The 25961-nt window shown below is 47.0% G+C and overlaps 1 protein-coding gene across 1 annotated transcript in view; it reads left to right on the forward strand.

Annotated features, from left to right (window-relative positions):
- DELE1 (DAP3 binding cell death enhancer 1) overlaps positions 1-25961 on the forward strand; it is a 54326-nt gene that overhangs the window by 23611 nt on the left and 4754 nt on the right. Inside the window, exons 3-11 of the mRNA XM_088454747.1 lie at positions 2733-2856; positions 3321-3462; positions 5748-5918; positions 6005-6093; positions 6327-6429; positions 7572-7717; positions 10406-10552; positions 12669-12761; positions 15223-15382. Of these exons, the coding sequence (XP_088310873.1) occupies positions 2733-2856; positions 3321-3462; positions 5748-5918; positions 6005-6093; positions 6327-6429; positions 7572-7717; positions 10406-10552; positions 12669-12761; positions 15223-15382 (1175 nt within the window). The remainder of the gene's footprint in view (positions 1-2732; positions 2857-3320; positions 3463-5747; positions 5919-6004; positions 6094-6326; positions 6430-7571; positions 7718-10405; positions 10553-12668; positions 12762-15222; positions 15383-25961) is intronic.

The following is a 25961-nucleotide window of genomic DNA, read 5'->3' on the forward strand; positions in this document are numbered from 1 at the left end:
TGGAGGTAATGGCGGCATCTGTGCACGCCAGCATGGACTAGACTCCGCCCCTTATCAATAAGCGGGCGGGGCGCAAACAATGGCTGGTATTCAATTGTAGCCAGCGCCGGTGCAATCTCCGGCGCCGCAACCAGCAGCCGAGAGCGCTGTGAATAACAGCCTCGCTCTCCGGCGGCTGTGCTCCTCCCCCTGCAGAAGCCAGCGCCAGTGCTTCTTCAAGCGCCAGCGCGGCAGGGAACAGCCGCGCTGCTGCGCAATGTAGACTCCCTTATGGGAGTAGCGGGACGCGGCAGGCTCCCTCCCCGTGGAGATAGAGAAGAGGGAGGATTCGGCTCTCGTGAGAGCAGCAGACAAACAGAGCGCTGTCAGCTCTATTAAGTCAGACAGCGCTCAGTGCAGGGATATCAGGGCTCGCTGCTAGGCAGCAACATTACAGACTGTCTGAACAGTCTCCCTGTACATGTATCCGCGCTCTATGCGGGGTAGCTCCGCCCCTTGTAATAACGCTAGCGGCGTTATAACAGGATTCCAGGAGGGGTTATACTACAGTATATACCACCTGAGCCTGGGAGGGGGCAGAGGGGCCGCAGATTAAACTCCGTTCCCCATAAGGGGAACAGAGCTATACTTACCACTGCTGGCATCAGGGCTGCGGCTAGGCATTCGGAAGCACGGACACAGCCTCTATATTAAGCTGTGGCGTGTCCTCCCTGAGCTACTGCCAGGGTGCCTGGGACTCCGACACGCACTCTTTTTTAGTGGTGGCGGGTCTCCTGATGCCTCCATGTAGCAGGCTGACAGACGCAGCACTATTTCAGCCTGTCCTCAATGCTTTGTGAAAGCTAGAAATTAAAATAAAGTTGAAATAAAAGAAAAAATACTAAGTGTGGGCTGGAGCTCAGCCCTATGTGACCGGCTCTCTCGGGCACATTCTAAAAACTGGGGCTGATGGGGCATAGAGGGGGAGGAGCCAGTCACACTTCAGAATTATTTAAAGTGCCAGGCTCTGCTCTACCACCGTCTATACCCCACTGTCTTGAACTCCAGTGTCCCCTAGTGGATGAAGGAGAAATAGCAACAGCAGATATGGATGCCCCCTACACAAGTGCACATGCCCATTTCCAGTGCCCAATCTGTATTTCCTTCCTGGGTGCCCTGGGCCACTGATGACTGGCACTCTGTGCCCATGTAAAGCCCAGATCAATCAATCTTTTTGTTGAGCAGCTCCCCAAATTCTCCCCTACCATAAAAACAGCGTTCCATACCTATAGGGTACAGTGCAGAATACTTTGGGACAGAAAGTTAAATATTGAGTGGATTACAGTGCGGGTTGGATGCAGTGCTGGTTGGGTGCAGTGCAGCGTACCGTGCGGGTTGGGTGCAGCGTACCGTGCCGGTTGGGTGCAGTGCAGCGTACCGTGCCGGTTGGGTGCAGTGCAGCGTACCGTGCCGGTTGGGTGCAGTGCAGCTTACCGTGCCGGTTGGGTGCAGTGCAGCTTACCGTGCCGGTTGGGTGCAGTGCAGCTTACCATGTGGGTTGGGTGCAGTGCAGCGTACCGTGCGGGTTGAGTGCAGTGCAGCTTACCGTGCGGGATGGATGCAGTGCAGCTTACATCGCGGGTTGGATACATTGCAGGTCGGATAGTAATACTGGATACAGTGTGGGTTGAATACACCAATAGTGCACTTACTATGACTGCAGGCAGGAGGGTCCCCTCGATGATAAATGCCCCTGTTGGGTGTCTGTGAGGATGATGATGGTCCGAGCACTGTAGTGTACACAGCGCTCTCTCAGTGCCTGTAATGCCTGACTGTCACTGCAGCAGCAGCCTCTCGTGGATGAGAATGCAGGGATCCATTACTGAGAGCCTTGAGAGACGGCTCCCTCAGCCAATCAGCAATCAGCCCATTGATTTCAATGGTACTTTGAAATCGGCGCTCAAATCCAAAACCTGCGAGAATCAGACGCCGGATGATGTTATCCCTCAATTTAGAGTCCGTAAATGGCGGGGAGAATCCCTGTCACGGCTCGGATCCGACTCTGATGTGGTAAGTTCGGGTGGGTTTGGTTCTGAGCACCGAAACCCGCTCATCTGTACTCAGAATGAGCGCAGGAACTGAGACACCGGAGCCACTTTCACTGTGTACGGGATCGCAGCCCGTGACACGCCGTGAAAACGGTCGCAACACACCTACATTCTCTGCCGCCACTCCTTGTCACCTCCCATGAACTCACCCTGACTGTCAATCACACTGCGAATAGCCATATTGACCCTTGACACATGCGCAGTGTGAATTAGACTTCTGCGCCGTTTACGATAACCTCTCAGCTGTGTCAGTATCAGTATTGCGTACAATTCTGTATCAGACCCCCAATCGGTAAGACATGCCCAAACGTGAGGACTTGGAATACCCATTACCTACACAGAACAAAGACACACTGTACAGTTTATTATCACTAGTGTTCAAACCATAACCATAGATAACATTCTTACCAACTATTTGTATTCTAATGTGAATTATCAATACGTCACCACCCAGAGCCAACTGATGGAGTACGATAGGAGAGTAGTTTAAAAATTCTTAACCGCTATAAGTTGATCATGGATTATTAGCGCTTGCACTGTGTAACATGGTATACTTGCATGTGTTAATGTTTGGTATAGTATGCCTCTACTTTACCTGTTCATATTTAAGAGAAATGCATCAACGCCATGATTCCTATCTCTCAGTTACAGCTCCCAATCATCAGGCCCGGAAAGCGGTCAGAATGGACGAGAGCAGAAGAAAAGAGGGAGCTTTCAGTTCTGCGCTGGGCAAGTGCCACAGTATACCATGCTGGACGCTGTTGGATTGGTAAGAGAATGTGGCAGTGCCATTATTAATAGCAGATAGTGTTTTCCAGTTGCGTTTTGTTTCCCATTGTACAACACATAGCCCGGCCACAGTTAGGCTCCTGCTCATTATAGAGCCAGACATTTCTCTGCGCGTACCAAGTGCAGACAGACCATGTAGTAGTGAGAGCCTACATACAATGACTTTATAGATATGACTGACCATATAATGACCAGGGATAGATCATGTTCTATATGCCTAACTTGGCTTTTAAAGTTATATTTGGAACTTTTTTATAGGCTGCTCGTAGATTTCTATTAGCTGCGTCTCCCTGTACACTGTCAGATACACAGATATGACAGTTGTTTTATTGTTCTGATCCTTATTAAAATGAATTTATTAATTTAATTAATTAATTTATGAATTTATTAAGTGAATGTATCCTATTACATTGGTGTAATTACTGCTCTCTACCGGTGACACAGGGAGCAGCGGCTGTGTTTTTCCTGCACTTGGCTCGGCAGGTGACGCTTCATTACCCTACCAGTAAATCTCGGGAACACAGATGCCCTGGACGAACTTATTTAAGACAGATCCTCTCCTCTCTCTCCCAGCACAACAATCCCTGTAAGTAGTACATTTTATGGAGCCTTTATAATTTTTTTTCTGTCTAGTTTACCATACTAATGGTGCAAATTTATGGGAGAATATTTACTATTAGGTTAAAAATGTGATTTCTTTTATTGATGATCAGCATTAGAGGCAGATGTTATGCAGGCAAATGTAGCCTGGTCACTCAATAGGAATTTTTGCCAATTTAGTCTAGTCTAGTCTAGTCTAGTAAAGTTCCTCAGTGATGTCACTGGTTCCTTGTGAATGGATAGGCTGCATTCACAGTGATGTCACTGGCATTCGTGAGAATGAATAGACTGCATTCACAGTGATGTAGCTGGCTCCTTGTTGAATGGATAGGCCGCATTCAGTGATGTCACTGGCTTAGTGAGAATAAATAGGCTGCATTATCAGTGATGTCACAGGATCCTTGTGAATGGCTTGGCTTCATTCTCAGTGATATCGCTGGCTTCTTGTGAATGGCAAGGCTTCATTCGCAGTGATGTCACTGGCTCAGTGAGAATAGATAGGCTGCATATTCAGTAATGTCATTGGCTTATCGTGAATGGATAGGCTGCATTCAGTGATGTCACTGGCTCCTTGTGAATGGATAGGCAGCATTCAGTGATGTCACTGGCTCCTTTTGAATGGATAGGCCGCATTCAGTGATGTCACTGGCTCCTTGTGAATGGTATTGCTTCATTCTCAGTGATGTCACTGGCTCCTTGTGAATGGCATGGCTTCATTCTCAGTGATGTCACTGGCTCCTTGTGAATGGATAAGCTTCATTCAAAGTGATATCACTGGCTCCTTGTGAATGGATGGACTTTGCATAGGGGTCAGCCTCATTTAGTTAGGAAACACAAAATGGTAGAACCGCGCTAATAATTATTAGAGTGAATATCAATATATGTATATATATTGTGTACAAGTAATTCACATAACAATAAACTCAATGCAATGAATATTCCATAGGCAAACAGAGATATAGGTATGGTAAAAAAATATAAATACGGCTTGGTTGAAATAATCAATAAAAATAGTTTAATAGCATCAATAAAAAAACATTAAAGGTCTAAAGAATCAAGAAAATTATATATAAGTCTTATTGGGACGCATATTATTGTCCACTGATGGTAAGTCAGTAAAAAAAAAAAAAAAAAAGGAGTATTGCTTCAAAAGTCCCCTGCACTCATAGACAGCGCTGGAAGTAAGAACTTGAAGAGCCGCAGCTAGACTAAACTTATCGTAGATTTGTAGACCAAGACCCTGGAATCTGAAGCATTGTGCAAGTGCCCAGAAGAAGAGGAGCACGTGCAGTCATCCAAAAAACATGTTTCAGCTACCCATTACCACTGATACCATTTACATCCCATTAGGGGTATAAAAAGCCATAATTTCAGTCTAAGGGAACTCTGCTACTGAGGAAGGTGTGGGTTATTCCACATCGAAACGCGTTTAGCCGTTTCCTTTATCGTTCATCCCAGTGGGAATTCATCTGACTCTATTCCTGACCAGCGACTTTGCTTATCCAGCCAAATCCATACCTTGGAACCACGCCGAATATCACCTGGTGGAATTACAATAAGGACGTGATGCTCCATTGGAGCCTGGTAAATACAGTTACAGCTGGACATTAAACCGGATTGAGAACTGATATATGTCTATTTCAACATTTCACTTTATTTCCGTGACTTTTGAAGCAATACTCCTTTTTTTTTTTTTTTTTTTGTACTGACTTACCATCAGTGGACAATATTATGCGTCCCAATAAGACTTATATCTCATTTTCTTGATTTTTTTAGACCATTAATGTTTTTTTATTGATGCTATTAAACTATTTTTATTGATTATTTCAACCAAGCCATATTTATATTTTTTTACCATACCTATATCTCTGTTTGCCTATGGAATATTCATTGCATTGAGTTTATTGTTATGTGAATTACTTGTACACAATATATACATATATTGATATTCACTCTAATAATTCTTAGCGCGGTTCTACCATTTTGTGTTTTCTCTTTATATAGGGGGCTGACTACCCCCTTTTGAACCTGCAGCTTAGACAGCGCCATCTGATATCCCATTGCTTCCTCATTTAGTTAGGAAGTCCAAGTTCACATATGTATTAAGGAAATGTAGGGAAGCCAAAAGAAGTGGTGGATGGGGAAATGGTTGGGATGTCTAGAAATAGAAACAACGGAGTTGTGAGATTGTTTTGTAGGATAAAGTAAACAAATGTGTTTGACAAACTCTAGAATTTGTACTCAAATAGTTACAGTTTATGTGTTTTTAAGTTGTTATAGTTGTGAGGAGCCATATTGTGCCACAAAGTGTCCAGCCGTGTACCTGGAATGATATTCTACTGCAAGGCGAAGTTAGTCTGCAGGGTGCAGATTCTTCTCTGGAGAACTCCTCTTCAGCACCCTCTAGTGACAGGGGCCGACTTCCCCAAGTGGCTGAGCCAGGTAATCTGAGATAATTGCATCATTGTACTGCTACCACTGCAACCTCGCCCTATGCAGCCGGGTAACCTGTATTTTATCTGCTGCAGGAGCTTCACAGATCGAAGAGACGCCTGATGTTGGCTACTTGTATGGATTATACAACAAAGAGGAGAAGGCATCAGAACCTGCTCAGTCGGTAATAATGCAGAACGTATCACAGCTTAAAGTGAACATGGGATGATCTGCGAATCAGTTTGTCAGGTCATGGGCGTGTTTACATTTTTTATGACCGCAAAATATATTATAAGTGACAGAGCAACGCAGTACAGCAGTAATAAGCTGCGTTCATTGATTCATGTGAATTTCTAGGCCTCTAACGTGTTTTTCTACTTAAGTTATTGTATATGGATCCACTTGCTTTTATTTCAGCTGCTGGAACCAAAGGAAGAAATTGGAGACACTCTACAGGGTGCTGCCTCCCACCTGCTGGATGTAACTGAGAGCACCCTACCTACCGTGCTGAACATATTTGGTAAGTGCCATACATCATCATAGTACGTTCATTGAAAAACATGTACAGTACCGTAAGTTCTAATATGGTTTCCGTTTCTCTGTCAGTGGAAGCATTTTATCGACTGCTTCCTTTATTAATTAGACACATCTAGGTCTCTGATGTAGCAGAGAAGCAGTTGGTTTGGATAATTCTGCCAACAACTGGAGAGCTTAATGTTCACTATAGGCGTGATCTCGTACACTAAGCGTCTTTGCGCCATACGGTGTGAGACGCCTGGTGCGACTGGGACGCTCCGAGACTAGTAGCGTAGCATATTTTTCTTAAATTTTTGCGTCTTATGCTGGGTACACACTGGAGCGATGTGTTCCTGGATGATATGGTGGCCGACATATCGTATCCGCGCTACACATCAGAACGATGTAATGAAGGACAGATTATCTCTCGTTCCATCCTTCATTATCTTGCACGGTGCCACATGCAAAATCGTCCGGCTGGCCATGCAGCGCGGCCGACTGGAAAATATCGCTAACGACTGCGGGAGAGCGAGATTGGCGGTACACCCTGAACGATCCGAACGATGCGTCATTCCGATTCGGCCGATGTCGCTCCAATGTGTACCCAGCTTATCGCATTGCAGACGTAGCGAAAAGCTGCTCGCAGTGTTCCAGAGACGCTAGGCTGCGACTTTAACTGCACGGTAATTGGTATAACACTTGTACAAAGTTGGAGATCACACACAAATGAACGTTGTCCCTGGGGTGGCTCATCTATCAAATTACGTGTGGGAGGAGTTGGGGGCGGGGCATAAATACTTAAGACTGAAGCTTGGCACAGAGCATACCTGTTGTGTCTGCCATCTTACACCTTCAGCAGGAGCCGTTTAACACTTTTTTATTTTTATTTATTGCAATAGGCAGAGTCAATTAAATCGCTGGTTTAAAAAAAAAAAAGAAAAGCTTTGGGCAGTTGTCACTGTTTGTTATCCTGGACCTATTCTATAAACCATTCAATCAACACTCACCTACACTGTATTAGCTGACAAATGCCTATCACAATTACACATTAACAAGCACATACTACACCTGTTTGACCCTACAACCATGCATTATGCAGGGCACTGACCAGGTGAGAAAGTCACTATTTTGTCACCAATTTGTCAGGTATCGTCAGTGCCAGGGACAGAGCAGATTACAGAGCGGCTTTCCGCTTCTTCCAAGAGTCTGCAGAGACCGGCTACAGCAAGGCCCAGTACAACACAGCCGTATGCTATGAGAATGGACATGGCGTCACCAAAGACCTGACAAAGGTATGTGACAAAGGTGTGAACCATTGGTTGCACATTAAAGACCGCCTCCTACATAATTATTCCTCATTGACTGTCTCAACGATATCCCAGGGTTCTAGTACAGTTAAAGGCTTCATTCTCAGTTTTATCGACAGATTGCTGGCATTACTGTTTGTAGGCATGGTGCTCATTATTAGGCTTTGTTATGTATTATGCAGATCCAATAGTAATGTAATCATGCAACAGTGAGCACAGTTCCTATTAAGGGCCGTATTCAATCAGCGGCAAATACTGACTGTTATTTTTTTCTCAGAGAAAACGTTAAACAGGCGAAAATGGAGAAAAAAAATTGGAGAAAAGTTTTCTCCTTCCCAGACCAGGAGAAAAAAAATACAAAACCCCTATCTTTGGCTACAAATGTGGGAATTTCTTTCAGAACCCTTTGGACACTCCCTGAATGATAAATTACCCCAAAATTTTTTCGTAAGTTGCGTACTTTGGCAAAAAACAACCGCGCAAAGTTTGAGTGAAAAAAAAAATAGTTGAAAATGGTTTTAACATATTTGGTCTGATTTTGGGGGGGGCAGTATGGATGCGTCAGGTGTTTTTAAACATTGCATGCGGTTGGACGAGTCGTTTTTTTTTATATTTTTAAAATTGCGTTCTTACGACACGAAAATATACTTGCATCCATTTTAACATACCCCCAATTTACGTGGAACAGTAATTGCCTGGAAAATACGTAGCTTTCTTTAATTTTCAACAATTTTTAGTTTATTTTTTTTCACCCAAAATTTGCGCGGCCGCCAAAGTATGCAACTTAAAAAAAAAATGTAGGGGTAATTTATCATTAGGGGGTCGTGTCCAAAGGGTTCTGAAAGAAATTCCACATTTTAACCAAAAATAGGGATTTTGCTTTTTGTCTCTCCTGGTCAGGGATGGAGAAAGCTTTTCTTTGCCTGTATGCCATTTTCGCAGTTTTTTGGGGCGAAAATGTAGCCGAAAAACAGCCTTTTTCGCCACTGATTGAATACGGCCCTAAATTGGAAGTTGTCTTTTTCCATTAAAGACTTAGATGTCTTCTAGCATAATGTTTTCTACAGATGTGTCCTAATACACTAATGAGGGTATTCAATATGAAACATTAACTTCACTGTCGAAGTTAACGTTTCATATTGGAGTTTTTACCTGCGTTAAAGTATCAGGCGCGCTCCCGCTTATACCCGTATTCAATATAAAATTAACGAAAACGGGAAACTCCGAAGTTGGATTTGCGTAAAGTTACGAATTTTTCCTTAAAAAAATTGTAAGACCCCCCTAAAGTAGTAAAAACATGGGGGAACACTATGGGTACCCCCGTTTTAGCCTTTAATTGAAAGTCGGGGATTTAAATAGCCGCAGCAGGTGTTTTTTTCCCGACATTGAATAAGTGATGCAGAAGAGCACTTAGATTATTTTTTTCGTTTTTTTAAGTGGTCCCATCAAATTTGGGGTACATGAAAATGGGTACTAGCATATTTTTAAGTCCCTAAAGTAATTTTTTAAAAATTCTGCATTTGTGCACCTGCCGCTATAATTCTATTCTAGAAAACATCTGCCGCATACTTGCAGAATAGCCCTGAACCTATTTCCCTATTGTTAAACAATTTTTTCCTTTTTTTTTTTTTTGTAAAAAAAAATTTGGGGTGTCCCTTTTTTTTTTTTTTTTTTTAAACTTTTTTTTTACATAGTTCTTTTTTAAATGTCATTCCCAGGGGTGCAGGCTATTTTTTTTAAGCCTGCACCCCTAAACCCCAATTCTGCACTTTTTTTCGACACCTATTCAATGGTGAAAACTTATCACCGTTTTTTATCAAAGACTTGTCAAAACTGCGATAAGTCTTTGAAATTGAATAGGGTGTAAAAGTAAAACCTGCGATATTAATTGCGATATTAACAAAAAAACGATGTTATCGCACCCATATTGAATACCCCTGTAAGCGCTTTGCTTCATATGGTGTCAGTCTGGCGCGACCGAGACACTCCGATACTAGTAGCGTATTTATCTTTCAGATTTACATCTTAGTCACACTGCAGCTGCAACGAAAAGCTGCTCACAGTGTACTAGAGACGCCAGGCGGCGACCTTAACCGCACAGCAATCGGTATAAGACGTGCAAAGTCGCAGATGACGCACAATGGAACGTGGCATGAGGAAAGGCCGCGGCTCCTTGTAACTGAGCCCTTTTTACACAGATTTAGACTCCGTTGCACACAGATGTACAAATTGCGCAAGCCCCAGTGGTTAGCGTACTCTTTCAATGTGGTTCTGTCGCTTTTAGTTTCAATTACGCAAATAAGATGAACATTTCGAGTGAAAAAGACGCTCGACAGTCATTATATAGACACCATAATGTACACAGAATCTCTATACTTATATAATGTTGACGCCTAATTTTTATCCTAACCCTAAAATTTCTATTGTAGACATTTCGCAGGTGTTGACATTTTAACCATGTCGACATTATGGTGTGGACCTTTTGACTGTCAACCTTGTGATTGTCAAGATAACTACACCCCATGCTGCTTATATTTTTATATGCTGCAAATGAATGGCTGCCGATAGGTTGCAGGGATTTAGCTTCTTGAGCTAGTAATAGAAGGTTGGGACCTGGTGCACTACCATTCTGCATGTTTTGCTGACTGTAAGGTCTTTATTCCTGTCTTGCAGGCTGCAGAGTACTATTTCTTGGCTGCCAGAGGTGGCCATCAGCAAGCCAAGTATCGTTATGCCCGCCATCTGCTTGGTTCCAAGCCTGAGGATGCCCAACCAGCAGTGCAAATGCTTCAAGAAGTCGCTCAAGCTGGGGTGAAGGAGGTGGGTGGTAGTGGGTTATACAGATGCACTGTAAGGGCATTTCAGCAGGCATCAAACCAAATTACAATCACTACTATTAATAGTATTATCTTCAGGTTATTGCCACTAGCCCATCACTGTGCCTTGTGTGTGTAGTGTCACTAGCCCATCACTGTGCTGTCTGTGTGTAATGTCATTAGCCCATCACTGTGCTGTCTGTGTGTAGTGTCACTAGCCCATCACTGTGCTGTCTGTGTGTAGTGTCACTAGCCCATCACTGTGCTGTCTGTGTGTAGTGTCACTAGCCCATCACTGTGCTGTCTGTGTGTAGTGTCACTAGCCCATCACTGTGCTGTCTGTGTGTAGTGTCACTAGCCCATCACTGTGCTGTCTGTGTGTAGTGTCACTAGCCCATCACTGTGCTGTCTGTGTGTAGTGTCACTAGCCCATCACTGTGCTGTCTGTGTGTAGTGTCACTAGCCCATCACTGTGCTGTCTGTGTGTAGTGTCACTAGCCCATCACTGTGCTGTCTGTGTGTAATGTCATTAGCCCATCACTGTGCTGTCTGTGTGTAGTGTCACTAGCCCATCACTGTGCTGTCTGTGTGTAGTGTCACTAGCCCATCACTGTGCTGTCTGTGTGTAATGTCACTAGCCCATCACTGTGCTGTCTGTGTGTAGTGTCACTAGCCCATCACTGTGCTGTCTGTGTGTAATGTCATTAGCCCATCACTGTGCTGTCTGTGTGTAGTGTCACTAGCCCATCACTGTGCTGTCTGTGTGTAGTGTCACTAGCCCATCACTGTGCTGTCTGTGTGTAGTGTCACTAGCCCATCACTGTGCTGTCTGTGTGTAGTGTCACTAGCCCATCACTGTGCTGTCTGTGTGTAGTGTCACTAGCCCATCACTGTGCTGTCTGTGTGTAGTGTCACTAGCCCATCAATGTGCTGTCTGTGTGTAGTGTCACTAGCCCATCACTGTGCTGTCTGTGTGTAGTGTCACTAGCCCATCACTGTGCTGTCTGTGTGTAATGTCATTAGCCCATCACTGTGCTGTCTGTGTGTAGTGTCACTAGCCCATCACTGTGCTGTCTGTGTGTAGTGTCACTAGCCCATCACTGTGCTGTCTGTGTGTAGTGTCACTAGCCCATCACTGTGCTGTCTGTGTGTAGTGTCACTAGCCCATCACTGTGCTGTCTGTGTGTAGTGTCACTAGCCCATCACTGTGCTGTCTGTGTGTAATGTCATTAGCCCATCACTGTGCTGTCTGTGTGTAGTGTCACTAGCCCATCACTGTGCTGTCTGTGTGTAGTGTCACTAGCCCATCACTGTGCTGTCTGTGTGTAGTGTCACTAGCCCATCACTGTGCTGTCTGTGTGTAGTGTCACTAGCCCATCACTGTGCTGTCTGTGTGTAGTGTCACTAGCCCATCACTGTGCTGTCTGTGTGTAATGTCATTAGCCCATCACTGTGCTGTCTGTGTGTAGTGTCACTAGCCCATCACTGTGCTGTCTGTGTGTAATGTCATTAGCCCATCACTGTGCTGTCTGTGTGTAATGTCATTAGCCCATCACTGTGCTGTCTGTGTGTAGTGTCACTAGCCCATCACTGTGCTGTCTGTGTGTAGTGTCACTAGCCCATCACTGTGCTGTCTGTGTGTAGTGTCACTAGCCCATCACTGTGCTGTCTGTGTGTAGTGTCACTAGCCCATCACTGTGCTGTCTGTGTGTAGTGTCACTAGCCCATCACTGTGCTGTCTGTGTGTAGTGTCACTAGCCCATCACTGTGCTGTCTGTGTGTAGTGTCACTAGCCCATCACTGTGCTGTCTGTGTGTAGTGTCACTAGCCCATCACTGTGCTGTCTGTGTGTAGTGTCACTAGCCCATCACTGTGCTGTTTGTCTGTAGTGTCACTGTCCATAGCAACTAATCAGATTCTAGCAATCATTTTATAAAATGTACTAGATAAATGATAGCTATAATCTGATTGGTTCCTATAGGCAACATCTCCACCTGTCCTCATTAGAAATATACATCTCCCCCGTTTATTATTATGGATTATATAGCAGCACCCATTATGCAGAATGCGGATAACCCTACTAATGTGATAAAATGATCCCTATGCATTATCCTTTGCAGGCACAAGCCTATTTGGGAGTCTACTACAGTAAGGAATCTCACTTTGACCCTCGGAAAGCAGTGAGATACTTCTGGATGGCAGCAGAAAATGGAGTAAGTAATAGCGTACAAAATACGTCACTGGGTACCTACTTCCAGCGAGTGATGGGGTATTCGGTTTCCCATCAGAGCTGGCATGCATAGTATTGTCACTCTGTGCTGTTACAGTAGCCACAGCCAGAGACCCTGACCAAGGATGTGAGAGCTACTCTGTCTGCTGTAATATCACAACATGGTAGCGCTGTGCAGAGGAGATACAGAAGCCAGGTGTAATGGCTCCCAGCAAGGCAAGGGTGTGCTAGAAGTCATTCGGGTTACGCAGCGTGCTGTTGGGGGTTGGGGGGCACAGGCTGGTGTAGTGTGCTATTGCGGCTGGGGGGCTGTCACAACTTGGTGCAGCGTTGGGGTGGGGGGATGGCCACAGGCCGGTGCAGTGTCGGGGTGGGGGGATGGCCACAGGCCGGTGCAGTGTCGGGGTGGGGGGATGGCCACAGGCCGGTGCAGTGTCGGGGTGGGGGGATGGCCACAGGCCGGTGCAGAATGCTATTGGGGGTGTACTTTATATATGACATTACCAAGCATCGCTTGTTATTATTTTGAGTGATTTAATTGTTTACTGAACATCCTGGGTAACCGGATTTTGGATAAAATTACCATACGTGTAATACACTAAAAAGCCTAGCTTGTCCACAACTCTGCCCCTTAATATAACAGCCCGGCTTGGCAACGAGAGGGTTCCTGAGTGCACTTTGGAACGTCCCTTTAGCCGGAAAACAGATGACATCTTGCCCAACTCGTGTGCTGCTCATGGCTTACATTACAATCCACTCCATCATCTTACACTGAGATTCATGTACATTTATTGCACGGACATTTACCGAAGAGACTGGAAGTATCGAGCCCCCTCCGTGATCTGAGATAATGTACAGATGTGTCCTCACTCGTCTTTGCTGCAGTCGTTCCAAACAGCTCCCCTCGGCGAGCCTGGTCCTGTGAGACTCTGCTAGTGCCGGGCATCTTTTTTTTTTTTTCCCTAAAATGCATCTGTCACAATACAATGCGACTAGGACGCACCAGGATACTGTGCTGATTAATATGATATGTGACACTTTTGTTACATCTGTGTGCGACTTAGGGCCTGATTCAGAGACATATGGTCATCCGATGATGAATGTACATCTCCGATGGTTAGGGGTCTGCGCAGGAGCTGTCCTGCGCATTTGCAGAACGGGTTTACACCAAGCCGCAGCATGATTAACAAATGACAAAAAATGTATGCTTGCCAAAGTCAACTAAAGGTGCCTACACACTTAGCGACATTTTACGCAATTTGCCCAATTCCGACGCATCGTGACGACAAATCGTGTAAAATATGCCCAAATCATGAGTGTCCACTAACGATCACGATACCGTTGTGCGTCCCTGCAGGTCGCGCATCGCATCTTACTGGAATAGTTAGAAGGCACGATAGATCGTTTGTCACATTGGACAGTTTTTAACACCAAATCGTGCCCACGACTGCCGGGAGCTGCTGGGGAGAGTTCAAGGGGAAATCGGACACATCGTCAGATCATGAGGACATCGCCAAGTTTGTAGGCACCTTAAAACGAATCATAACTTGGCTTCTAATTGTGGTAGAACTTTCATGTTTGATAGCGCTCGCAAGCAGGTCGATGGTCGGGCAGTGCGCACATGCGAGCCCCGGAGCGAGTGTGAGAAATCACTCGCTCCGGGGCTCGCTACAAGACGGCGCGGCTGTCGATGTTGATTGACAGCTCACCCCGTTTTGTAGGCAGGGTTTTTTTTTAAAATCCACCCTGATTCAGAGCGAGCGCCTCTGAATCAGGACCTTAGTCCCTTGTATCATACTTGCCTACTCTCCCAAATCGGGTGGTGCTCCACAAGTCTGAACTTGCCAGTTGCATGGTTAGTGCAAGAAGGGTTGAACTGTCGTACCTAATATTGGTTTTACTGATGTTCCCAAAGACTTCCCAAAATGTAACTTGTACCAAAGAGAGATTGTATTTGAGTGTATAAACATTCTTTATGCACAAAAAAATTAAACCTACACTTAAGATATTCAAGGTCAAAGGTCACATTATGTGACCTTGAAATGTAAAAGTCAATATTTAAATATAAAACTAATTTTTATGAAAACTCTGGTCCTGCTTCAAAACAAGACCAACATGAAAGTTCTACCACAATTAGAAGCCAAGTTATGATTCATATTAGTTGACCTTGCAAACATAAATTTTAAATTTTTTTTCCATGTTTGCAGCCCTGTAGCATGAACACCGTGTATCACTGAGGGCTAACATGTTACATATGAAAGTTACTGTATGCCATCTCTCATCCTACCAAATTTCATGAAAATCTGAGATGGTCGTGTTGGAAGCTGTGATGATTTGGCATGGAATGACCCATACAGGAGGTCAGGGCTTAGTGTGCTGTGTATACAGAAATCTCCCCATCTTCAGAACATCTATTGTTAATGGGTTCTGTTTTCTCTGTTTAGGATGTACAAAGCCGGTATAACCTTGCAGTGTGTTATGAAAGGGGATTTGGCGTACCTACAAGCAGACAGGAGGCGTTAAAACATTATGAAAGGGCTGCAAAATCAGGACATCAGCAGGCTCAGCAGAGAGTGCTAGAGATGGAGACAGATCAAACAGAAGGTGAGGACATACATTCCTGGAATACTTGTTTTAATGTTTCCTATTGTCAGTGCTTGATCCACCTTCTATATACAGTGCGTCCTGAAAGTATTCACAGCGCTTCACTTTTTCCACATTTTGTTATGTTACAGCCTTATTGGAAAATGGAATAAAATCATTTTTGTCCTCAAAATTCTACACACAATGGGGCAGATGTATGAAGCTCTGAAAAGTGATAAAGTGCAGAGTGATAACCGATTAGCCACTCGGCTCTGAAGTGTCATGTTACAGGCTGTGTTTGAAACATGACAGTTGGGAGCTGATTGGTTGCTCGGTTATCACTCTGCTCTTTATCACTTTTCAGAGCTTCATACATCTGCCCCAATACCCCATAATGACAATGTATAAAAAGTTTTTTTGAGATTTTTGCTAATTTAATTTAAAAACAAAAAACAAAATAAGAAATCACATGTACATAAGTATTCACAGCCTTTGCGCACTACTTTGTTGATGCACCTTTGGCAGCAATTACAGCCTCAAGTCTTTTTGAATATGATGCCACAAGCTTGGCACACCTATCTTTGGGCAGTTTCGCCCATTCCTCTTTGCAGCACCTCTCAAGCTCCATCAGGTTGGATGGGAAGCGTCAGTGCACAGCCATTGTCAGATCTCTCCAGAGATGTTCAATCGTATTCAAGTTTGGGCTCTGGCTGGGCCACTCAAGGACATTCACAGAGTTGTCCTGAAGCCACTGCTTTGATATCTTGGCTGTGTGCTTAGGGTCGTTGTCCTGCTGAAAGATGAACCGTCGCCCCAGTCTGAGATCAAGAGCGCTCTGGAGCAGCTTTTCATCCAGGATGTCTCTGTACATTGCTGCATTCATCTTTCCCTCTATCCTGACTAGTCTCCCAGTTCCTGCCCCTGAAAAACATCCCTACAGCATGATACTGCCACCACCATGCTTCACTGTAGGGATGGTATTGGCATGGTTATGAGCGGTGCCTGGTTTCCTCTCTACATAATGTCTGGCATTCATGCCAAAGAGTTCAATCTTTGTCTCCCCAGACCAGAGAATTTTGTTTCTCATGGTCTGAGAGTCCTTCAGGTGCATATTTAGCAAACTCCAGGCGGGCTGCCATGTGCTTTTTACTAAGGAGTGGCTTCCGTCTGGCCACTCTACCATACAGGCCTGATTGGTGGATTGCTGCAGAGATGGTTGTCCTTCTGGAAGGTTCTCCTCTCTCCACAGAGGAATGTTGTAGCTCTGACAGAGTGACCATCGGGTTCTTGGTCACCTCTCTGACTAGGGCCCTTCTCCCTCGATATCAGTTTAGACGGCCAACTCAAGGAAGAGTCCTGGTGGTTCCGAACTTCTCCCATTTATGGATGATGGAGGCCACTGTGCTCATTGGGACCTTCAAAGCAGCAGATTTTTCTGTACCCTTCCCAGATTTGTGCCTCGAGACAATCCTGTCTCGGAGGTCTACAGACAATTCCTTGGACTTCATGCTTGGTTTGTGCTCTGACATGCCCTGTCAAGTGTGGGACCTTATATAGACAGGTGTATGCTTTTCAAAATCATGTCCAATCAACTGATTTTACCACAGGTGGACTCCAATTAAGCTGTAGGAACATCTCAAGGATGATCAGTGGAAACATGATGCACCTGAGCTCAATTTTGAGCTTCATGGCAAAGGCTATGAATACTTATGTACATGTGATTTCTACTTCAGGGTCCATAGGGGTCCACAGGGTGACCTTGGGGTATAGCTGGATCCTGGATCCTCGGGCACCACGGAGTTAAAGCTTTTAGCTGCTCCCAGGATGCACTTGGGTCCAACCTCCCCTATACCCCGCCCCCGAGCCACAGGCACCTCAGTTTTAGATGGTGCCCGGCCGGAGTCGGGTCACCCTGCGGGGTGGGCTGCTGGAGCAGCCCCCTAAAGCTTTTAATTTTTTATTTAACTTAGTTAAATTTATTTATTTTTTACTATTAGTTTTTTCTCTAGAGCAGCAGCGCTGGGCTGTCTGTACAGACGCCCACGCTGCCGCTCCTTCTCCCTGCTGGCGCCGCGACGCCAGCACTGAACTGGGGATCGCGGCGGGGGAAGCCAGAGTCTGTACTAGCCGGACTCTGGTTTCCCCCGGGACTGCTGCCGGAAGACGCCGGGGAGATCAGGTAAGCCGCGCACCGCTGATTAGCGGCGGTGCGCGGGTTCCTTTTAAATGCAGTCCCATGCCCCCGGTCTAGGGGACAGACCGGGGGCGCTAGCGGTGGCGGCGGGCCCCCCCTCCAGCGGAGGCATACCCCGCCAGACCACTAGACCACCAGGGTTAATATCGCGGCAAGCGGGATGCCGGCAACCCGGGGGTTAATATGCTAGCCAGGGGAGGAAGCCTTCCCTGTCTAGCGGCTCCTCCCCTCAGCTCAGCGCGCCTTTCAGCCCGGAGTCTGGCGTCGCTGAGCTGCAGCTACTCGGCCACTCCTCCTCTGAGGTCTCCAGCGGCCATTTTCTCTGTGGCATCGTGGATACTCTCAGGGAGCACGCGGACCGGTCCCCCTGTGTACCTCTCCCCTGCAGAAGGACAGTGTACACAGCGCTATAGCCCTCCCAGACACTGAATCTGGGAGGTTGATTGTAGTGGAAAGGTGCAGTGAGTATATCTTCCTGCATGGTATGTGACTTTTGCTAGTGCTGCCTGTCTGTGTCTTTTTTCTACTTACTGTCAGCCTGTACCTATCCCTTTCCTTCTCCTACAAGCCCTACAGGTGTGTGGGGGAGGGGTGTTTCTACTGACCTCACCTATATAGATCACGTATTTGTGAGGTCCGTCACATACAGTTGTGTGCTACACGGTGCCATATTGTGGGCTGTTGTTCAGCACACTGGTGAGTGCGCACGTTTTCTTCCTAAGTCATGTCTGAGGAGGAGATTGAGCACTCCGGGGCTCCGGTATTGTTCTCCTGCAGGCGCTGTTCTGCAGGAGTGGATAGGGAGGATTTGTCACAGGACGGACGGTGCCAGGCGGTCCCTGGTACGTCTAAACCTCCCATTTCGCAGGAGCCACCATGGGCGATGTTTTCCCAGGTGCTGGTGTCCATCGTGGACCGTCTGTCGGTCCCGACTGCCGCCCCTACTAGGGCGTTGCCCCAGCCTGCCATCCCCCATTCCCCGGGTATCCCACAATTATTGCAGACTCCCCCGGGGTCTCAGCCTGTTGGTCCCTATGCGGGGTTGCCAATGTATATTCAGTCCACCCCTGTGGCACAGCCGGCTGTGGTGCCGTTTCAGGCTCCTGTGACAGCTCCTCCACCCTGGGTGGATGCGCTTTCCCACACTGTCCAAGATTTGGCGGCAGCATCTTCGGCTTTTCAGTCGATGTTGCGCAGTGACGTGCCCTCCAGGGCGTCTAAACGCTCAGTCATGGCACAGGCTGCGCATCTTTCGGATTCTGAGGGGTTCTCGGATGATGGTGAGGTACAGGATGACTCAGCCTCAGATGCCTCAGTCCAGGAGGTAGACACTAAGTCTTCCATCAATGTGCGGGCTCTGGTTAAGGCGGTGCGGGCTATTCTGATTGAGGATGAGGCACCCGCTCCCAAGTCAAGGTATCCTAGTTTTAAAAAGGCTAAGGTTACTTCTACAGCGTTCCCCTTGTCTGATCAGTTGACTGATCACATGGCGGTGGCCTGGCAGACGCCCAGTAAGCGTTTCCTGCCACAGAAACGCTTGGCGTCCAATTATCCATTCCCGGAAGCGCATTGTAAGAAATGGGAAACTCCGCCTGCAGTCGATTCCCATGTAACACGCCTCATCAGGAGTGCTACTTTGCCATTGCCGTCTATATCCTCGCTGAAGGATCCTACGGACAGGAAGGTGGAGACTTGTCTAAAGTCTATTTATTCTCTCTCAGGGGCTGTAGCCCGGCCGTCCATGGCCATCTCCTGGGTGGCCAAGGCCATTGAGGGGTGGGCCAACGCCTTGGAGGACACGTTTACGGATGAATCTCCGGACGTCCAGAGGGCGTTGTTAGGACAGATGAGAGATGCCGCCTCCTACATTGGAGAAGCATCTTTGGATGCTAGCCTGTTGACCTCTAGGGTTTCGGCGGCAGCAGTGTCTGCTCGTAGATCCTTGTGGTTGCGGTCTTGGAGAGCAGACGCGGATTCAAAGAAAGGCTTGGAGGCCTTACCTTTTAATGGGGAATTACTATTTGGTCCGGACCTGGACAAAATAGTAGATACCCTGGCAAAATCCAGGTCAGCCTTCCTCCCTTCAGCTACTACACCTGCTAAGCTCCGGAGCTCGGCGTTTCGTTCCTTTCGGGTTCAGGGCAAGGCAAAGGGTCAGTCCTTCCCGAGGCAGTCCGCACCCAAGACCGCCTCAAAGCCAAAGAAGCAAGCCTGGAGTGCTAGGCGCCCTTCTTCCAAGCCAGAAGATAAGCCTTCTGCGTGATGGGACGGGCCTCCCTCTGGGGGACCCCAGAGTGGGAGGCCGACTTCTTCAATTCGCCCAGTGCTGGCACAATACCACCACGGATGCCTGGGTGCGAGAAGTGGTCTCCCAGGGGTACGCCCTGTCTTTTCGGCACAGGCCGCCTTGTCAGTTTTTTTGCACAAGTCCTTCTCAGGACAAAACCAAGGCCTTGCAGGTTCAGGAAGCCATAGAGGCCTTGCTGACGGCGGGGGTCATTATACCCGTACCACAGTCTCAACGTGGGATGGGGTATTACTCTACGCTGTTTCTGGTGCAGAAACCCAATGGCTCTCATCGCCCCATCCTCAATTTGAAGTCCCTGAACAGGTTTCTCAGGGTTCCCAAATTCAGGATGGAAACTTTGCGTTCCATCATACTGGCGATGGAACCGGGGGATTATATGGTCTCCCTGGATATCCAGGACGCCTACCTCCATGTGCCTATAGCAACATCGCACCAACGGTTTCTGCGGTTTGCTATTCTCCACAACCACTACCAATTCAGGGCTCTACCCTTTGGTCTCTCCACAGCACCAAGGGTATTTACCAAGGTGATGGCGGTCATGGCGGCTCACCTTCGGAGCCAGGGGATACGGTTGCTACCGTATCTAGACGACCTCCTCTTGCTGGCAAGCTCCCCGGAGGTACTGATCCAGCATCTCCACCTGACGGTCGCTTGTCTACAGGCGCACGGCTGGTTGATCAACTGGAAGAAATCCTCCCTCATCCCATCACAACGGATGGTTCATTTGGGGGCCCTGCTGGACTCTCGTCAGCAACGGATTTTTCTGACTCCAGAGAAGGTCTCCTCCTTACAGCTGCGGATTCACAGTTGTCTGAGCGGTGGCAGAGTGTCGGTGCACTCAGCGATGAGAGTTTTGGGGTCCATGGTGTCGGCATTCGACATGGTGGAGTTTGCCCAGTTCCATTCCAGGCCCCTGCAGGGGCTGATTCTTTCAGAATGGAACGGATTGCCACACAGGATCCGCTCTCAGATGCTGGTGTTGTCCTCGGAGGTGCGTCTGTCCCTAGCCTGGTGGCTGCAGACAGCGCATCTCCTGGAGGGGCGCCCCTTTTGGATCCCGGAATGGGTTCTGCTCACGACAGATGCCAGTCTCCGGGGTTGGGGGGCGGTGACAGGCTCCTTGTCACTTCAGGGTCGTTGGTCGGCGGAGGAAGCGATTCTTCCCATCAACATCCTGGAACTGCGGGCAGTATACAGAGCCCTGCAGTCGTCCGGCACCGCTCTTCACGGAAGGGCCGTTCAGGTGCAGTCAGACAACGCCACCACGGTGGCGTACATCAATCACCAGGGAGGGACTCGCAGTCGAGCTGCGATGTCGGAGGTGTCCCGCGTCCTGGCTTGGGCGGAGCGCTATCTTCCAGCTCTCTCGGCAGTTTTCATCCCAGGAGTCCTCAATTGGGAGGCAGACTTCCTCAGCCTTTACGATGTGCATCCCGGGGGAATGGTCGCTTCATCCAGAGGTATTCCAACTACTCGTGGACAAGTGGGGGCTGCCAGAACTGGACCTGATGGCGTCCCGTTACAATCACAAGCTGCCTGTGTACGGGTCAAGGACAAGGGACGCAGGCGCAAGTCTGATAGACGCGCTGTCGGTGAAATGGCTGTTTCAACTGGCTTACTTGTTCCCTCCGATATCTCTGCTGCCTCGGGTCCTGCGCAAGTTCAAACAGGACGGAGGCACACTGATCCTGGTGGCCCCAGCGTGGCCCAGAAGGCCGTGGTACTCCGATCTGCGGAGCCTGTCCATCGACGCTCCGTACCTCCTACCTCAACGGCGGGACCTGTTGTCTCAGGGGCCCTGTCTTCACTCGGATCTGGGTCGACTATCTTTGACGGCGTGGCTCTTGAGACAGCCGTCCTGAGGTCTCGGGGCTTTTCTAGCTCCGTTATTACCACCATGCTGAGGGCGCGCAAGCCTGCTTCCGCGAGGATCTATCACAGAGTGTGGCACACTTACTTTCAGTGGTGCGAGGCCAGAAACTATGATCCCCAGGTGTTCCGAGTTTCGCGTATTCTGGCTTTCCTTCAGTCCGGTTTGGACTTAGGATTACGTCTTTCTTCACTGAAGGTACACGTGTCTGGTCTGTCGGTGTGGTTCCAGCGCAGGATCGCTGCTATGCCGGACGTACACACCTTTTTCCAGGGTGTTTTGAGAATCCAGCCTCCCTTTGTGCCACCTGTGGCCCCGTGGGATTTGGCGGTGGTTCTTAGGGCCTTACAGGGTCCTCCTTTTGAGCCCTTGGAGTCAGTGGAGCTCAAGTGGCTAACTTTTAAAACTGTTTTCCTCTTGGCAATTGCTTCTGCCAGGAGGGTTTCAGATTTGGGGGCGCTTTCTTGTCGTCCCCCTTTTCTGATTTTTCATCAGGACAGAGCGGTGCTTCGCACTCGTCCTGATTTCCTGCCTAAGGTGGTTTCCAGGTTCCACATTAATCAGGAAATTGTTGTACCAGCCTTTCAGTCACCTGATCTTTCGGCTGGGGAGACTTCCTTAGACGTTGTAAGGGCACTCCAGGTTTATGTGGACCGGACTAGTTCTGTGAGGAAGTCGGATTCTTTGTTTATCCTCTTTGGTTTTCACAAGAGGGGTTGGCCTGCCAACAAACAGACTCTAGCCCGTTGGCTTCGTTCTGTTATTATTGAGGCTTATATGCAGGAGGGTTTACCTGTTCCAGCCTCGGTTAAGGCTCATTCCACTCGGTCCGTGGGCCCTTCTTGGGCTGCTAGCCGTGGCGCCTCTGCTGTTCAGCTCTGTAAGGCGGCCACCTGGTCTTCCATTCAGACCTTTTTGAGGTTCTATGCGTTTGACACCTTTGCCTCTCAGGATGCATCCTTTGGGCGCCGGGTTCTCCTATCAGCACAGGAGCGTCCCCGCCCTTAGTTGGACTGCTTTGGGACATCCCCAAGGTCACCCTGTGGACCCCTATGGACCCTGAAGTAGAAAACAAGAGATATGGTAAGAACTTACCTTTGTTATCTCTGTTTCTACGAAGTCCATAGGATCCACAGGGCACCCGCCCTGACGCACCTGGCTTCATATGGGCTCTGTGACTGGTCACCGGTTTTCCGTCTCCCATTTCTGTGAGTATGGTTCTTGTGTGTTCCAGTCTTCCTTCTCTCTGTTTCGTCTCCTCCTCCGGCCTGGGCTGCTTACCAACTGAGGTGCCTGTGGCTCGGGGGCGGGGTATAGGGGAGGTTGGACCCAAGTGCATCCTGGGAGCAGCTAAAAGCTTTAACTCCGTGGTGCCCGAGGATCCAGGATCCAGCTATACCCCAAGGTCACCCTGTGGACCCTATGGACTTCGTAGAAACAGAGATAACAAAGGTAAGTTCTTACCATATCTCTTGTTTTCTTAAGTTTTTTTTATTACATTTGCAAAAAGCTCATACTTTCCGGATGCACTATGTGCTAAATGCACCTACCCACTACTCTTATGTTCCGCTCACTGTGACATTTTCCAATATGACAATCAAATACAAATCTAGATATAGTGATGACCACATACTGTATACTGTTAGCTCTCCGGCCAATTCAGAGTGCTCATAGGGGCATATTCAATTACGGGAGAAATTTTTCAAAAATCCTTGTTTGTTATCACAGCCGCAATGTTTTTCCTATAAAATTACTGGCAAGAAAATCAGGCGCTGTAATAGAAATTAACACTGCTTGTTTTTTTACAGCTTCAGAGCATGTCCGAGTTTTCCTAAAATTGTTATTTTAAGGAAAAATTGTTGGTATTTGCTTCTGAACCCCTAGGACACCCCACCTAATGACTAAAGCTGGCCATACACGCTACAATTATCGGGGCGATCCGCCCGATATCCGCGGATCGCCCCAATAATTGTAGCGTGTGTGCTTGGTCGGGCATGCCGGATTGTCCAGCATGCCCATCCGATGTGATATTTATAAGTTAAACTGTCGGCCGCATCGGGCAGTGTATGCCCAGCCGCGGCCGACACAGGCATTTCCTGTGTTCCTTCCCAAGGAACAGGGAAATGTCTCCTACCCCTGTGACGGAACGCAGATGTCGGGTGAATACACTGTGTGTATGCCGCGAACATCTGCGGCTGATAGGCTGCCAGATAAAACGTCTGTCGGTCTGACAGGCATTTTATCTGGACGTGTATGCCCAGCTTAAGCAATTTGAAATTTTGAATTGGCTTAATTCATCCAATAATTATATTGGCTGTTAAAACCAATAACGGCATCAAATTACCCCAATTTTAAGTTTATTTATGCACCTCAAACTTAATGAAAGCATTTAAATAAAAAATAATTGCTTTATTTTTTTTTTTTTTTAAATGTATTTATTTTTGTAATTGACCCTCAAAATCACTTTTTATTTTTTTATATTTTTTTTTTTGCCTTCTCGTTTTATTCTTTGTAACAAAACAAACAGCTTTTTTTTTTTTTTTTATAAGTTATTTTAAATTTGTAAAAAAAAGGAAGAAGCACAAATCGGCCATATAATGTATTTTTAAAGACTGTATTTTTCTTTGGGTCAGTAATGACCATTATTACTGCTACCCAATTTTTCTTTTATTTTTTTAGTGTTCAGGCTGTACCCCAATTTTTTTCAAAAATAATTTTCCCGTGGAGTTTTGCACAAAAAAAAAAAATGATTGCGACCAAATATTTTTGGGGGGATACCGCGGGTATTGGGAACGCACATACCCTCGGTAATAGAAAATTGGTTGTCATATCTGCATTAAGTATTGCGTGAAAATCCTTGCGCCATAGTGTTGAATATGCGCCATAGTGTTTTGCTAGGCAAGATCACCTAATCAGACCTGTCAATAAGGCATGTTTATCACATGTTGAACAAATAATCTGGTGGGTCACTCTGATGACATCCATCCATCTTCAGTTTTGAAGCACTATATTTTGTTTGCTAAATTGATTTTCTCATGTGTGTTCTATCCCACAACTAGAACAGGAAGATCCTGTGAACAATAGCATCCCTTTAAATAAACCTTCTCTATGTATAGAGGTGAAAAGAGGTCAATATAAAGATCAGTTAAATTTAGCAAGTGATCCAGGGCTATTAACCTGTCAGTTCTATGTATATTTACTCTCTCTTCTCAACAATGTGTGAGGGTGGAGATGATAATGCAGACAAGGGACAGCTGGTACTGTGGCTTAGACATGCAATTCTAGTGCCCATCTGGCGGTCATGACTGTTCTGTCACTGCCATGACAGCAGGTTAAAGTGAAGGAGGAACGTCTCCCTTTTAACATTAGGGGATTAAGGGCCTGATTCAGACCCGCTCGCTCTCTCCGAGCGATGTTTGCACAACTGCGCATGTGTATCGGTCGTAATGCGCATGCGCCAACCAGTCATTGCGGTTGGAAATCGTGCGCTCGCCAAACAGCGAGGGCCTGCTAATTTGAGTGACAGAATGAGGCGTTTGTGGGTGGTAACAGGGGAAAGTGCTTGAAAACGGGGAGTGGAGATCCGAACGCAGGCGTGCCAAACGGTCAAAACGGTGTTTAATGGGTGTGCATAATTAACAAAGCAGCGTCATCGACCATGTCACTTGGTTGTCTTTTAGCCTGAACTGCTCGCAGTGATTGCGGGAAGTAAAACCTACCACAAGCACTGCGAACAGTTCAGACGCCTTTCGATTTACTTGATGAATCTAATAAATAGCGGAGATGACGTATGATGCGAACGGCCAGGGTGCGTCTTTACAAAATAGCGCATGTTTCGTTCGCTCGCTCAGACATAGAGGCGTCAACAGACCGCAAAGAGCGAGCGCTCAATTTAAATAGCCGGCCCCTTTTTCTGAACGACGTTATAAAGGTGGCGCATCCAACATTCTCTGAGCTGGATCGCTTTAGTGTGCCGGGTTTGGAAAGTTCACCCTTGGAGACAATTGCAGTGTTCCAGCTCTGCCATGTAACACCACTGTAAGACCAATAGACAGGCTGCATGGTGTGACTGCTTTATCCTTGGGGGTATATTTACTAAAGTGAGTGTTTTTAGAAATGGAGATGTTGCCCATAGCAACCAATCAGATTCTACTTAACATTTAAATAGCACCTTCTAGAACAGGGGTGGCCAACCAGTCAGAGGCAAAGAGCCAAAAAATATCTGTAG

Source organism: Taudactylus pleione, unplaced genomic scaffold (genome assembly GCF_031769625.1).
Source record: "Taudactylus pleione unplaced genomic scaffold, aTauple2 ptg000629l, whole genome shotgun sequence".
NCBI classification, from domain to species: Eukaryota; Metazoa; Chordata; class Amphibia; order Anura; family Myobatrachidae; genus Taudactylus; species Taudactylus pleione.